The 14415-nt window shown below is 41.2% G+C and overlaps 1 protein-coding gene across 2 annotated transcripts in view; it reads right to left on the reverse strand.

The window, feature by feature from the left end:
* PARD3B (par-3 family cell polarity regulator beta) overlaps positions 1-12116 on the reverse strand; it is a 391422-nt gene extending 379306 nt beyond the window's left edge. For both annotated transcript variants that reach the window (XM_054278140.1, XM_054278137.1), the window contains exon 1: positions 11997-12116. In XM_054278140.1, the coding sequence (XP_054134115.1) occupies positions 11997-12116 (120 nt within the window). The remainder of the gene's footprint in view (positions 1-11996) is intronic.
* Positions 12117-14415: the final 2299 nt, after the last annotated feature.

A 14415-nucleotide genomic window follows, 5' to 3' on the forward strand; every position in this document is an offset into this window, starting at 1 on the left:
GCCAAATAGTTAATCTCTAAACACACAATGCATAAAAGGGATCATTTCAAACCAGAAAAATGGAAGACACTTATAATCACCACAGCATTCACATTTGAATGACAGCTAAACATAAAGACACATCAAGCATTCAGCCATCTGGAAAAAAGATTTTTTTTTTTTTTCATATTGTCTATTCTCAAAGCCTTAAGGCAAGAGTCAGAGGTTGACCAAGACTTCCATTTAGTGAGATGCTCATTTCCCATCTCCAGCCATTAACAAACTGCACTATAAACAATAAGCCAGACCCCTCCACTTTCACTGCATTCAAAGACAGTTGTGTCACACCAGGACAAATAATGTGTGCATACTGCCAGATGTACTTTATATTTGGAACATAGAAAGTTACCAAAAAAAATCTACCTAGTGTTTTCCTAGTGTCTTTGAAAACAGCTTATTTAATAAAATGACTATATCAATTAAGATATTTTGTTACACTAGACAAGAAAGAATACGATACATATATAACTGCAAAATTCCTGATACATAAATAAAAACAACCAAAGTATGTATTCAGACACTATTAAGAGTTAAATGGTAGTGAATATTGCTGTAGCAAAATAAATAAAAACAATCACACTGCAAGCATGGCTACCAGAGACCCGAAGTGACCAGAGGAAAATGCAGTCCAGCTTTAGCATTACATTTTTAATAATACATGAAAGGCCTAATAAGAAAAAAGCACCCTGAATGTACAAACACAAACCATCTACTCCTTTCACATTCTCACTTGCAGCAATTACTCCCCCACAACACACAAAATTCAATTTAAATGGAAAACTACCTAAACCAGCATTTTTCAGACTCAGGGTATCAAGGTAACAGTAACCAAGGAAGAAAACACCCTTAGAAGTAATATATTTAAAATGCACAGGTCCTGAGTGTTCTTCTAAGCATTTATGAGATATAATGAGTTTTTAGAGCAAAAATTAAGAATTCATTTTGCTCTTCAGGAAGTCAGTGAACTGGTTTCCATGAGCATTTCTCATGTAAAGTTAGTACCTCCCATCAGTCAGCAGCTGAATGAGAGCTATCCAAATAACTGCTCCTGAAACATTAATACAGAAGTCTTCCCTGGATTTTTACGTGCAAATTTTCTTCCCTCACAGAGAAGGGTCATAATTTATCATTGAAAAATCCTAACATTAAATTATTTTTTTCCACGCACATGTACTTTTTTTCCTCAAAAAAAAAATGCATCTCCCTTTTTTTATTGCAATCTAAACAACACCTGCATCATGACTACTACTATGCAAATGCTGGTCTTTATGTACAATATTGAAATGTCAATGAACCTTCTCCTTTCTGTCACCCAAAACAACTATTTCAGGTTTCCAGCTCTTCAGGGAGTTTTCTTTTTGTATCTCATAATGCCAGGAACTCCTGAAACATTTGTTCAGGATACATTTATTACAGCCAGCAGGGGAAAATTAACTGTGAATTGGCAGCAGCTTGGTTTTTCAAACCAGCCTAATTCTGTAGAGGCTGAGCATGTTAACTCTCATCAGTCCTTGAAAAATTTCAGCAAGTCCTTCCACCCTAAAACAACATGGGAAAATCCAATTGAAGAGAGCAATTGCCTCTCCAATGTTCCATTCTTTGAGCAGATAAAGAACAGGTTGAGAGGCATCAGTAACAGAAGATGACAGTCAAATTTCCAACATTACTAAAAAAAAATATCTGCTAAATAAGGCAACTGTGAGAAACAGACTTTCAAAAAATATGCAAATTAAACAAATTTTATATATTAGTACACTGTTGTAAACCATTCTATAGAACAGAGAGGATCGGGGGGGCAACCTGGAGAAAATACTGAATTTCTAGAGAAATTGCAGTAGAGTGAGTAACCTAAAGAAAATACAATTAAAACTAGAGTCAAAGCAAAGTATTATACATTTTTGACACACCAGAACAGACCAGATATTTCCATAAATCAACTTCTACTCAGTAGTGAATAAACTACCTTGTAAAAATAAGCTAATAAATTGCTGACAACCCCCTACTGCAGACAATTATTTTATTTTTTCAAAAAAAATAATTATACCTTAAAAATCATTGTTACTGCAAATAACTTTTTAACTCAGTTGGAGTAGAAAGAACATAATTTGGAGGCAAACAGCATTTCACAGAGCTCCCAATATATAAACATTTGATTGATGTATTCAATATTTCCCTCTTTTTTTTTTCCTGCAAGCTTAACAAGTACTGGATTTTTTTTTCCTAAAAGCAAGCCCTCTGGAGTCTTTACTCAGCAAAAAAATTCCTGTATGACTTCTGGTTTCCATACAGGCTTTCAAGTAGACTAACCCACAGTTCAAATAAAAACCAAGACAATGAAAAAAACTTCCTTAGAGAAATGACTTAAGCAGGAAATGGAAGACTTTGGGAGTATATATTTCAAAAACAGAAGCTTGTTTCAGTTTAAAAAAAACGTACAGGTGAGATGCAGCACCACCACCCAATTTACTGATGATGAAGTATGACACAAGCTAGAGGAAGTCATTTGCTTTTGCCTGGGATAGAGTGAGGCACAGTTTTCACTGCACAGCTGCAAGGCCCTGACTACCTGTGAAAGAAAAAGGCTACAATGAGCCATTCTAGACTGAAACTGCTGCAAAACAGCAACATTGCCTCAGTCAGATTTGCAGAACCCCTGAATTACTTCTATGTCTAGAAAAGCTACAGACACACTGTCACAAGTAGCTTTCTTTATTGCTTACCCTACTCAGGCACCATCGTATTTCTGTCCTGCCCTTGTTGTGTTTAATATCTAGACTGATCAAAAAAATTCTGAGATGAAACCTCTCCATGAAAATCCTTACTGAAATAGTTAAGAAAGCTTTATAGAATAAGTTGCAGCTGGAAGAGAGAATTTTAATAGCAGTTCAACCAGGAATCCATAGGAATGCTGTTCTGCAAGGAGTTGCAGGGTGAGATGGCACATGGAATTCTGATAAGCTCTGCAGGAAGAGGTTAGTTAAGCAGAGTTCTAGGCCACATTCTATCTTCTTTGTTCATGAAACTCATCACTTACAAAGGGTCTGCATCCCAAGCAGCCTGCAGCCAACACTACCAATATGAGCAAACCCTTTAGACCTTTAAACTTGTAGTCTGGTTACACTTCTGGCTTGTGGTCAGCAATAAAAACTGCCAAGCAGAAAATGTTAGTGGAAATCTTTCTAACACTCAACATACTATGCACCAACAGAGTATCACAGAGGATTTAAAAAAAAATATCACCATCATTTTAGGCAAACTGCACCACAATGAACTGCATGCAACAAAAAAATGCTCAACCTACAGAACTGACGTGAACAGTACCTACATTTAGCAGTAATAAAACTCTTTAAAATATTGAAAAAACATGGAATTATCCTCAGATATTCACCATGAAATTCTGGTCTTATCACCATTAATGACATCCAGCATTGCAAGACTAAAAAAAAAATAAAGGCTAGAAAAGACTAAATGGCCTCAAAACTTGTAGTTGGAAGAAAAACATAAATAGTGAACTACTTTACTATGGACATCACCAAAATTTATAAAGACACTGAAGTCTGCCTGTCCCGCTGGCACACCAGCCAAGAGGACAAGCTACAGAGCAGATACAAAAAATAACCCTTAATTGTATGATGGCCTACAAATGGCTGCTCCAGGGTTTGGATACAGAATAAATACAGCATATACACAGGATATGTGTGTAACAAATATATCATATACACAGGATTAACCCACCAGGATTTATGACTCATCTCTCCTTCAAAGGTCCAAACGTGGACCTGCTGAATTATAACTTCTTTTGAGCTGGAACTACTCTTACTTGAACAGTACATTGTCTCTCAAAAGAAACAGGAGATTATTGCATAAAGGATTATTTTGTCTCCTCTCAGAGAATCTACAATTTAGATGTTTAGGTTTGCCAATAAAGACCAACTCAGCTGTTGACGGATTGATGAGCATGAGATAGTATCATCTTCTATAAAAATGTGAAGGTCTTCTAAGGTTTTAGGAATGAGATAGGAGTAGAGAAACTGATTAGTCAAAGTAAAAAAACTAAGCCACACAACTTTCAAGGAATGCAGGTCTCTATTCTTGGGATTGCATGTAATTCTCCTTTAAGCATTCATTTTCTTCTACTGATTGAGGAATTACTGCATTTTCAGAAAGGTAAATTAAAGAAAGGGTATGTATAATGATTTACTAATATACAAGATTTTATTGGCAATCTGAAAAACATTCTATTCTACCAGACAAGCTGTACTGCAAAATCATTTGGCTCAATGGAGCCCCATCTTTGAGGTCAAATCCTCAGTTAGTAAAAAAAGTGAGTCCAGTGCCAACTGTTAGCTTCTATCCATCAGACAGCATTCTGTGATTCCAACCCTCAGTCTCTGTAGAGTACAATCATCCATCTTCCTCCCCACCTACCCTTCATTCCAACACTATCCTTATTATAGGCCATAAGAAGCATGTTCATTCAAGCATTCTGTAGTTTTCTTTTTCAGGCACACAACAGCCAATAAAGAAAAACACTGAGGTGGCAACAAATGTTGCATTCTTGGGAAACCAATGAGCAACTTGTCTGAACCTCCCACCTCGGGAGCATTCCCAAGAGCGAGCCAAGCGCCTGAGCAGCGCTGTGGCACCTGCCGCAAGAAAGCCAAGTCATCAGTTCTGAACGGATGTATTTAGTGGTGACATAACGATTGACTGTACAGGTTGACTGTAAAGAGACTGGAAAGAGACATTCTGATTACATTAAAACATTACAATAGTTCCCTTAATGGAGATGTCTCTAGCACAATGATTAGGCATAAAGAGGAAAAAACCCCAAAACACTTTAAAAACCAAGTCTTATATACTTTCTCTTTAAAGTGAGGAAAACAGTTCAAAAAAGTCCTATCCAGCGCAAACATTTGTTATAACACTAAGTTTCCTTACAAATAAGTTATTGAAGTAATCCTATGGAAGTAATAAAGTACTGACAGGAGGGACAAGAGGGCTTACAGAACTACCACAGCAACATATAACCTGAGCGTAACAAAAAATGCTTTTATTCATCACAATATTACACAAATACTGCAGAGGCTTTTTTCCCAAAAGTTCTTGTAACATGGTGATTTTCTGAATTTTTCATATGAAGCAGCTTTCTCAGTTTAACAATGTATTCAGGGCACTGTCTACTCCATTGGAATTTACAAGACAATTTCTATCAATACGCCATTCACATGAGCCTGTCATTTCTGTTCAGTCACTTCCCTGACATAAAATGGGTATATCCTTATGCATAAGATTCAATAATGGAATATAAAAATACAAAGCAGAATCTGTTTTCAATGTTACTAATTGCTCAAGACCTTTAGTGTTATCATATTCATTAAGGATGAAACACAGGCATGTTTATAGGGGGTTAGAGGGAGTTTATAATAATGAAGCAATAGGTCTTCATGCCTAGGAAAGCTGCAGCTCTGACATTCGAATCATTAGGAAAGCCTAAAGAATGTTTTGCTCAACGGGGGAGGAAATCTGCTGCTACAGTAGCAGGATGCCAGACAGCACAGTATGTTGCAATTCAACTGACCTATCATGCTGAATGAGTAAAGAGGAAAGTAAAGTCACACAACATAAAACATTATGTCCAAATGGTTGTATCTGCTAAACTAAAGACACTATGTTTTTCAGAAAATATCAGTAAATCGCAACCCTCAATTTTCAGATACTTAAACAAATAAAACAATTAAAACTGCATTTTATGCAGCAAGCAAAAGCACCTCCCAGTTCCAGCCCATGCCAGAAATACCACTTGAGGTTTGAATTCCTTCTTCATAAATTCCTACAAGTCTACTCAGAGTTCATCTTCAAGTTGGCAAAGAGCAACAGCAAGCAGTCACTGCTTAGAACTCCGTACTGCTCTTTAGTGATTTCCTCCTATGGCTGATTTAACATTCAGTTACTACACAAATCTTTGCTGTATCTCAATAACAGCTGAATTGTGTTAAGAACTTGATAAATATGATCTGAGAGGGGAAAAAAATGGACACTCACTATTATCACATACACTGCAGGTCAGGTTACTCTCATTTGCCTGTTGAATTTCCAGCTCTACCTTCACCTGAGCTCCCCTGAAACACATGAACATCAGCTAACTCGGTATTCAGCCAAAAGCCCATTACTGGCAATAGTCAACTTCTTATAAGGAAAAAGGGGATCAAACTTTTTTCATGTTATGAAGGTACATAATGTCCTAGAAGACATTTTCTATGACAAATCTAAATTCAATGGCAGTTTTTCTGCAGAGATTATAAACATCTGTGAGAAAAGGAGCCTGAAAATCTACCAAAAATGTCATTACCTCAACACTAGTGGCTATGATACAACAAAGCAGCACATACTTTACACAAGAGTGATCAAAAGGCAGGCACTTTTTAAGTCTCAATTTTTCTGGGTCCCTGTAAAAGTGATCCAGAAAATTTTTAAGGGACCCAAAGTTCTGTCACTTGAAAGATGTTCCCAATCTCAATGAAATATTACCACTAGCGTTTTAAGGTCAATAAGGAGTTTCTGAATTCATTTGTCTCCTTCCATTTTCTTTACTTTCCCTACTCATATAGCCTGTAATCCCATATATCAGTCAGTTACTCAAACTCATACAATAGTAATGAGAAAGCAGTGTAATCAAGTTTTATTCTCATTTTTTAGTGCAGTATCATAGTGACAAATCCAAAGGCTGAATGCAGAAATGATAATCAAGTTGTTCATTGAAATCTATCAGTTGCCAAAACAATGTATAAGCTCATTAACATACTGGAGCTGATTAAGCATACTAAGAAAAGTATGGGAATTATGAGTTAAAATAATTTCTAGAAAAAAAAGTACTTGAAGACAGAGCTTAGAATTGTTTTGGTAAAACAAATTATGGATTCACCCCATCCCTATTAAAGCAAAAAAACAAAATAAACTAAGACAAACTGGGATAGGGAAAAATACCAAACCTAGAGACCAAGTCCAAGACGCAAGTACACAATAGCCACACAAATACAACTCTATTACTCTGCCTTTATAAAGGACTAAATACTTACAATTTGCCCAAAACAGAAAAAATGTCATAAAAAAGGACTTCTTTCAAAACTTTTCACATATATCTTCCAAAAAAGTCTCCTAGTTTTGCAAACATCTTTTGTAAGCATTAGAGTAAAAAAATTGTCTTTCTCCCTATCCCAAATATATTTAGAGAAACTACAAGAACATTTAGTTCTCCTTCTGTTTACTGGCTGATTTACAACAGCAATACCTAATTCCAGAACACTAATTGTCATGTGGTCGGCAAGCAGGAACAGAAAGAAACTGAGAAAGGATTTTATTAGTAGAACTCACAAAATTATATAAACAGTCAACCTGCAGCATTAGCTCTCAAAGTGCATCTCATTTGGGAAAGAGCCTCAATACAACCCAAATCACCTATTTTTTCCTCATTCTAATCAAAACCACCCCATTATTGAATTAACCTACTCTTTTACTGCTTCCTGCTCATTCTGACTGCAAATCAAAATTCTCATCACTACTCCAGGATGAACTGGCTGCCTTCTGTATGTTCTCATGAATGGAAAGACACTCCTGTGGCAAGTAGAGATAAAGTTCCAGGAAGACAAGGCAACTAATATTTGTCTGTCTCCATCCCCATTCCCAAAGGAGGCTCACAAAGGCTGTTAAGAGCAAGCCACTCAAGAATTTAACTGTGCCTAAAGTGATAAATTTTAAACCACAAATGCAGTGATTATTAATTTTGCTACATGACTTCCATGTCCCACTCATTCAGCTGGCTTCCAAGGAGACTGCAGACAGACAAAATAGTCACTTCAATCAAGCCATGCAGGTAAGTGCCATGTAAGCAAACACTAGTAAATGAACACACAGCTGATAACCACCACTTCCCTGTCTCTGGCTCCTCCAGAGAGATAAAGAACATCTGGAGCAGCAAGATGTTTCACACATTTTCCTCAGGAAAGTTTCACTGCAGCTTAAGAAAAAGCCACAGTGGATTTCACTTTGCTAGCCTCATTTCCCTGGGCAGACATCACTTTCTGTACCAACAACATCCAAGGCCTCAGAGACAGCAAGCAAGGATCTCCAGCTGAGCCAGGACTCCACCACAAAGCTGGCAATTCAACTGTTGCCTCAAATGGGGGAGAACAGCATTTCTAAGGCGAGAGATGTGAGCACAACAGAGCATCTACCTTGAATGCATTTAGCCTCACTGCATTGTAAGAAATTGCCTTCAACAGGACCACATAAATCCAAACATCGCAAGAGCCCATGGAACCCTCCCCTGCTGACCCAGAACTCTTCTTTTTCCTCTCATTCATATACTTGGGGAAAGGGGAAAAAAGTCTCTGACAATTGACTGAAAAACAATCAACAAGGACCTGCATCCAAGGCTAGGTCTTACAGCTATGGAGAAGCACACAGGATCAGGCACAGCAACTCACATCTTTTGCAGTACATCTGTTCTCACTCAAGCAAAGAATCCTAAATGCAACACATGACACACAACTGCTCCCCTAGGCACCAAAATATCAAGTTAGGGGCTGGGCTGATGATAAGGAATCATTAATCCTACTGTATCTACCTGTCAGCAGGAAGCCTTAATGTACATTGCTAAACAGCAACAAGAGCAGATCCTGGACCACAAGAATTCCAACAAACTTCATTCTGTTCAAGTCACTTTTCTGAGATGACAGTGACTTCCCTGAAAAATTATTTATAATCCTCACAAAGCAGCTGATTGAGAAACAATTTCTTAAACATCTATGATTATTCACAACACAAAATCCTAGACCACAGAAATCTCTTGGTTGATACTGTAACAAAAACTTCTTAATTCCAGGCAGTAATTGTATCCTCCAGTGAATCAGACAGGATCTGCCCATTCAGGAACTACTCCAGTACCTCTAAAAGCCACTAAATTCAGTAGCATTGAGAAGTAATTACTGTCTGATTTCTCAACTGAAATTGGTCCAGTGTTCTGGTTCAGTTAACAAAGCAACTTCATTAACTGAGGCAACTGAGCCTTTGTGACCAAACCTTGCCAACACAGTCCTGTCAAGAAACCAAATCAAATTTGCTAAGGAAACACAGGAGGCTACAATAAGCAACTGCCCACCAAGTTCTCAGCTATCTACCAAAAGTCTCACAGAAACCAGAGACTTAATCATTTACTGCATCAACTTTCCTCTCACTACAAATATAAAGAAGTGCAAAGTAGTTTAAACCAATTCAAAAATGTTTATTTGTATATGTGTATTCAAATATTTTACAGTATACATTAATTAATAGTCTAATCTTGTACCTTCCCCTTTGCCACACAAGTGACTGTAGTGTAAGAGCAAAACTAGACTTCCAGGACAACTCCCAAAATGCAGAGCCTCTCAAACACTTTCGTGGTATTTGACAGTACCATAACTAATAAAAAGTTCCTAAAGTTTGTATCCTAGCTACCTTTTTCATTTTCCCTTCTACAACTATGAAAGATATTCCTTCTACCAATTCTCCCTCCCTCTCCAAATATTTCAGGCACCTCAACAATAAAATTTTCCACTTAGCTCTTTTAAAACATTTTAACACTTAAACTTACAAAAAGAACACTTAACATGCCAAAAGAAAGAGCAGCATTCTGTCACAAAGTATTCCAAACATCCTAAATATTTTGAAAAGAAAAACAAATATTCGGTTATCTTTAGCACAAACCTGTTTATGCACACACCTCACAGCACATTTTAGCTGATTATCTTGAGATAATCCCATTCCCATTAAGATTCTACATTTAAGAAAGTTAATTTCAGAAAAAGCTAAGAGAAGGAAAGTGGCAAAACACCCAATCCATCATGTTACATCAGACAAAAAATACTCCAAAAGGTAATAAAAGTAATTGTTTGAGACATCTGTATGATCTGTTTTACCAACCCCAAATTTTCCCCCAGGAAAGCAATCTAATGCTGAATGATGCTTGTCAAGATAAGAAGAAATTTATCTTTTTGGCCAGTTGCACTGCAAACCTTGTAGATTGGAAGCCAGCTAATCAAAGCACTACAACAGAACTGTTTACATTTCCAGTGAGCAGGGGGGAGGGAGAGAGGGTGCACAAGGTATAAGACTTTTTTTAGTGACTTGAATGAAAACCTATTCTGCTTTTCAAGTCCTTAGGGTGCTCACCCACTCTGCCTCTTTACACATCCTTGTATAAACTCTAGCTCTGAAGCTCCATTACTCAAAGTGATCAGCAATTTTTGAACAAACTGGCCCATACCACTTTGTCCACCTATGATGCAGAATAAGGAACTCAACACTTCTGTAAGGAAATAAGCTGAAAAAAACCCACCAAGCTTATTTGCAAAGGAAGAAATACAAGGTCAGAAACATGAACTACAAGGTCAGAAACATGGACTCTGGCCTCTGGCTGTCCTATAAAGAAGGCTGATGGTTTTGACCTCACACCCAAAGGGCATAAGAGAACATAGGAGATTATTACTAGACATTAAAAAAAAGATCTTAAGATACTAATTAATAGCAAATTGGTTACAAATGCATGAGAACAGCAGTACACTTAAGTGTCTGGCATTTATCTGAAGCTCTCACACTGTTGGAATTTCTATCCTATAATTGCTTATTGAGCCTTCTAGATCAGTCAGGGCCTCACCTAGAAAGGCAGGCACCCTTCTACTTCTTTCTAAAGGAATAAAAAAAAGTAAGTAAAGAGTAGAGGAGGAAAGAGATTTGAACTACTTATACAAAGGCTTCGTAGGCCACCTTTAAGCCATCATCATGAGACTAATTTCAATCTCATCACAAGCACAAATCAGAAGCTGAAATCAGTTTGTAAATTTCTACATTCAACACAGCTGAAAGTAATTCTGTTTCTGATAAAGCCAATCTCTTGAAGGCATATTTCAGTAGTCTTAACCATACTTCAGTGCAAAAGATCTCACTGACTGCTGACTCTAACAGTACCAAGAATTCTACAAGCATTTTGTAGTTATTACACAAAGACAGCATCATTGGGAAAAACTACTTTTAAGAAAAAATATTTGTCAAGCTCCATGTGTCTTAAGGCAGGTTAGAGCCTGACACTTGCTCAGAGGGACCAACATGGAGACCATAGCAGTCTCTACTAGATCAGTCTCAGCTGTTCAGGATGTATTTAACATAGTAGCAAGTTTTTCTCAAGCTAAATCTGCAAGAACAAGAATTTATTTCCAGTTTTGCATTCCGGATATCAAACAGTTGACTGGGCCCATAAGAAATTAGCACATGTCACAAAACAGAGCCCTTAAGATGTTGGCTGTACTTATTAGTCAGACGTTTTAGGAAGATGAACACAATACTGTAAGTCCTTAATTCATAGTTTGTAACTGGAATCTCTTTCACAGAGCAGTATTTGCAACACTAGGCCTTTAATCAACACTGAACAGTACCCCATTAGCCTTCAGCACCTGCCTCTTGGAGAAAAAAAGAAAAAATTTTTTTGCTCAATTATTTACAGCCAAAGAAAAACTCGGAGCTCCTTTCACGTAAAGGAAATCACCTTCCCGGTGCAGATAGCACCTCACCGAGCAGGTGATGCCAGAAAACACAAGCTTGAATGAAACTGACTTATTGTTACGCTCTTGTCTGTTTCAAGTTTGTTAGTCAACACGCACAGCAGTAACAGCCATGCCGGCGGGGCAGCTGAGCGGGACACGCTCCCCGCCCGCCGGCATCAGCCGCTCACACAAAGTGTCTGCCAGGGGCACTCAGGCAGGGGGACAGTGCGGACAGTGTCCGTGTCCCCGCGGCCGCAGGGCCCGGAGCCCACCCGCCCCTCCGCGTCCCTCCAGCCCGGCCGCCCCCGCCGCGGCCCCGGGCCTTCCCCCCGCCGCCCCCCTCCCCGGGCCGGCTCCGCGCACGGCCCGGCCGCCCCTCACCTTCTCCTGGGCCTTGCGGTAGCGCTGCAGCGCCTGCTGGGTCAGGTCCCGCACGCGGAGCTGCCCGTCCTTGCAGGGCACCACGATGCCGGTCCGCCCGAAGCACACGGTCACTTTCATCTCAGCGCGCCGCCATGCCCGCCCTGCCCGCCCACGAACGGCGCCCGGCCGGGCCCGGCAGCGCCGGCAGGTGCGGCTCGGCGGCCCCACGGGGGCGGGCGGCAGGTGCTCCCGCGGGGCTGCGCCTCGGAGCGCGGGCAGCGCCGGCAGCGAGGCCCGGCCGCGGCCTCTCCTTCCGCCGTGCCCGCCCCGCCCCGCGCGGCTCTCCGGGAGGCGCGGGCCGGGCCGGGCGGGGCGGCCGCGGGCGGCGGCGGCGCTCGCCCGGGGCACGGAGCGCCGGGCCGGGCTTAAAGGGGCCGCGGGTCAGCGCCCCGGGCAGCGGCGCCCTTGCCGCGCGGCCGGAGGATGGGTGTCCCTTGCACGCCCGGTCCGCGGCAACGGCCACCGGCGTGAAATGCTGCGCTGGAGCGCGGGGCTCTGCCGGGCACGGAGAGTTGTGTGCCCCGCTGGCCGAGCAGCCCTCCCGCCAGCACGGCGCTGGGCTGGACCGCGGTAGGCACAGAGCATCCCTCGCGCTTCGACCAGGCCCCGTGGCACACAAAATACGCCTGAGAGAAATTGTGCCCAACCTGCTCGGCGGTGCAGCGACCGGGGCCACAGCACAGACCCACGAAGCTGTGAAACACCTGCACACAGCCGCCCACCCTGAACTTCAGAGACTGACCCGAGACCTCACGCGCACCTTGTCACACTATACAGAGACCTTCAGGCACTGCCAAGCACCACATCTGCTCTGCGGAACACACAGCACGCAGAGAAACCCATCACCCCCATACAGTGACAGCCCATACTCTTCAAGCCGTGGTACAGCAAAGCCATACATCTGCATAATGGGGTGTGAGGCTCTGCAGCGCTCCCCAAACACCTGCTATTCTGCAAAGTACCCTTTTCTGTACTACTTGGTAACCAAATAGTGCTCCCTACATCTCACCTACCTCTAGACCACATACAACACAGTACAAGTACTCAGTTTTCTCATAATCATAACAGATCAATCTACCCACCAAGATGCGTATTACTGAAAATCACTGCAAAGCAAAGGCAGTATAAAAACACCTCTAAACCACAGCATGACATCACACAGCACAAGGGGACTATTACTGCAGTAGAACTGCCCCACCAGTTCACATTAGCATTCAAATAGGCAGTCCAAGACCTGTGCTGTGTGACATAACCAAATGACAGTACCAGAGATGTTGCAGTGGAAGTGGGCCAGAATAGCATAAGCTGAAGGTTGAATGAATGTAGAGTTTTTGGGATGAGATGAGGACAGAACCACATAAACTCCAGCTAGCGGAAAGCTCATCCTGGTTCCTCAGGAACAGGCAGCTGTGGTGTGTGGGACAGATGCAGGTAGTAAATAATTCCTCCTCGCCTTTTCAAACCCAGAAGTGTCTGCCACCAGCCTGCAGTGTTTCAGAGCAAATCACAGGGAAATAATCTATTAAGCCATATATAGAACTTTTCCTGGGTGTGTACATGTGTTTGCATGTGTAAGTGAACAAATGTGCATCCCACATGCTTTGAGCCATAGAAAAATTACTTTCTTTTTCCCTCCAGGAGCAAAGAAGCAATACAAAGAAACAGGAATTTTCTGTTTCTTCAGAAAACATCATGGGTAGGGTAGCACAACTTGTAGGCCAGAAACACCTCCAGAGCAGCTAGGATGGTGCTGGGGACACCTGGTTCCCTGGAGTCAGCCCATGTGGCCATTTCAGATCCACCACTGTGTTCCTGCCAACTCAGCCCAAAGCCAGCTCACTGCTGGCTCCCAATAGCAGAAGTTTCAATGGTGTCTTGTGGATCAGCACCACTGTAAGCATTTTTCATGCTAAATGGGCATGCCTGCCAACTGCTGGAAGGACCAGCAAGTCAGATAGGCTACAAAAGTGTTACTAATGAAAAGTAATCAAGGAGGAGAAAAAGGGAAGCTTTGGTATAACTCCTAGCCCGTTCTGTAAACTGGGTTTTTAAGGAGGGAGAAACAGGAGTACCTGGGGTAGGGAGCAACAGCTCCTCACTTCCTTCTTTGCTCCTGAGCAATGATAAGGAGGAGCAGTCCCACACAGCAGCCTCAGAGCAAGCAGGAGGAGTTCAGCTGCTGAGGTGCTGGTGGGAAGCCTGGGTCCCTGTGCTTGCTTGGTTTTGGTTAGTTAGGTTAATAATTGACTGTGAATGTAAAGGCTTCTGTTTCTCTTTCCCTTTCTCCCTCTCTGTTTATAAGCAAATCTGACACACTAAGGAAAATCTGTGGTATGATTTTATTTTTCCTCAAATTCTGAAAAGTGCAGGTGATTTA

The sequence above is a fragment of the Melozone crissalis genome, unplaced genomic scaffold (genome assembly GCF_028551555.1).
Source record: "Melozone crissalis strain CALT ecotype California unplaced genomic scaffold, PUWL_Pcris_2 ptg000023l_1, whole genome shotgun sequence".
In the NCBI taxonomy this organism is placed as follows: Eukaryota; Metazoa; Chordata; class Aves; order Passeriformes; family Passerellidae; genus Melozone; species Melozone crissalis.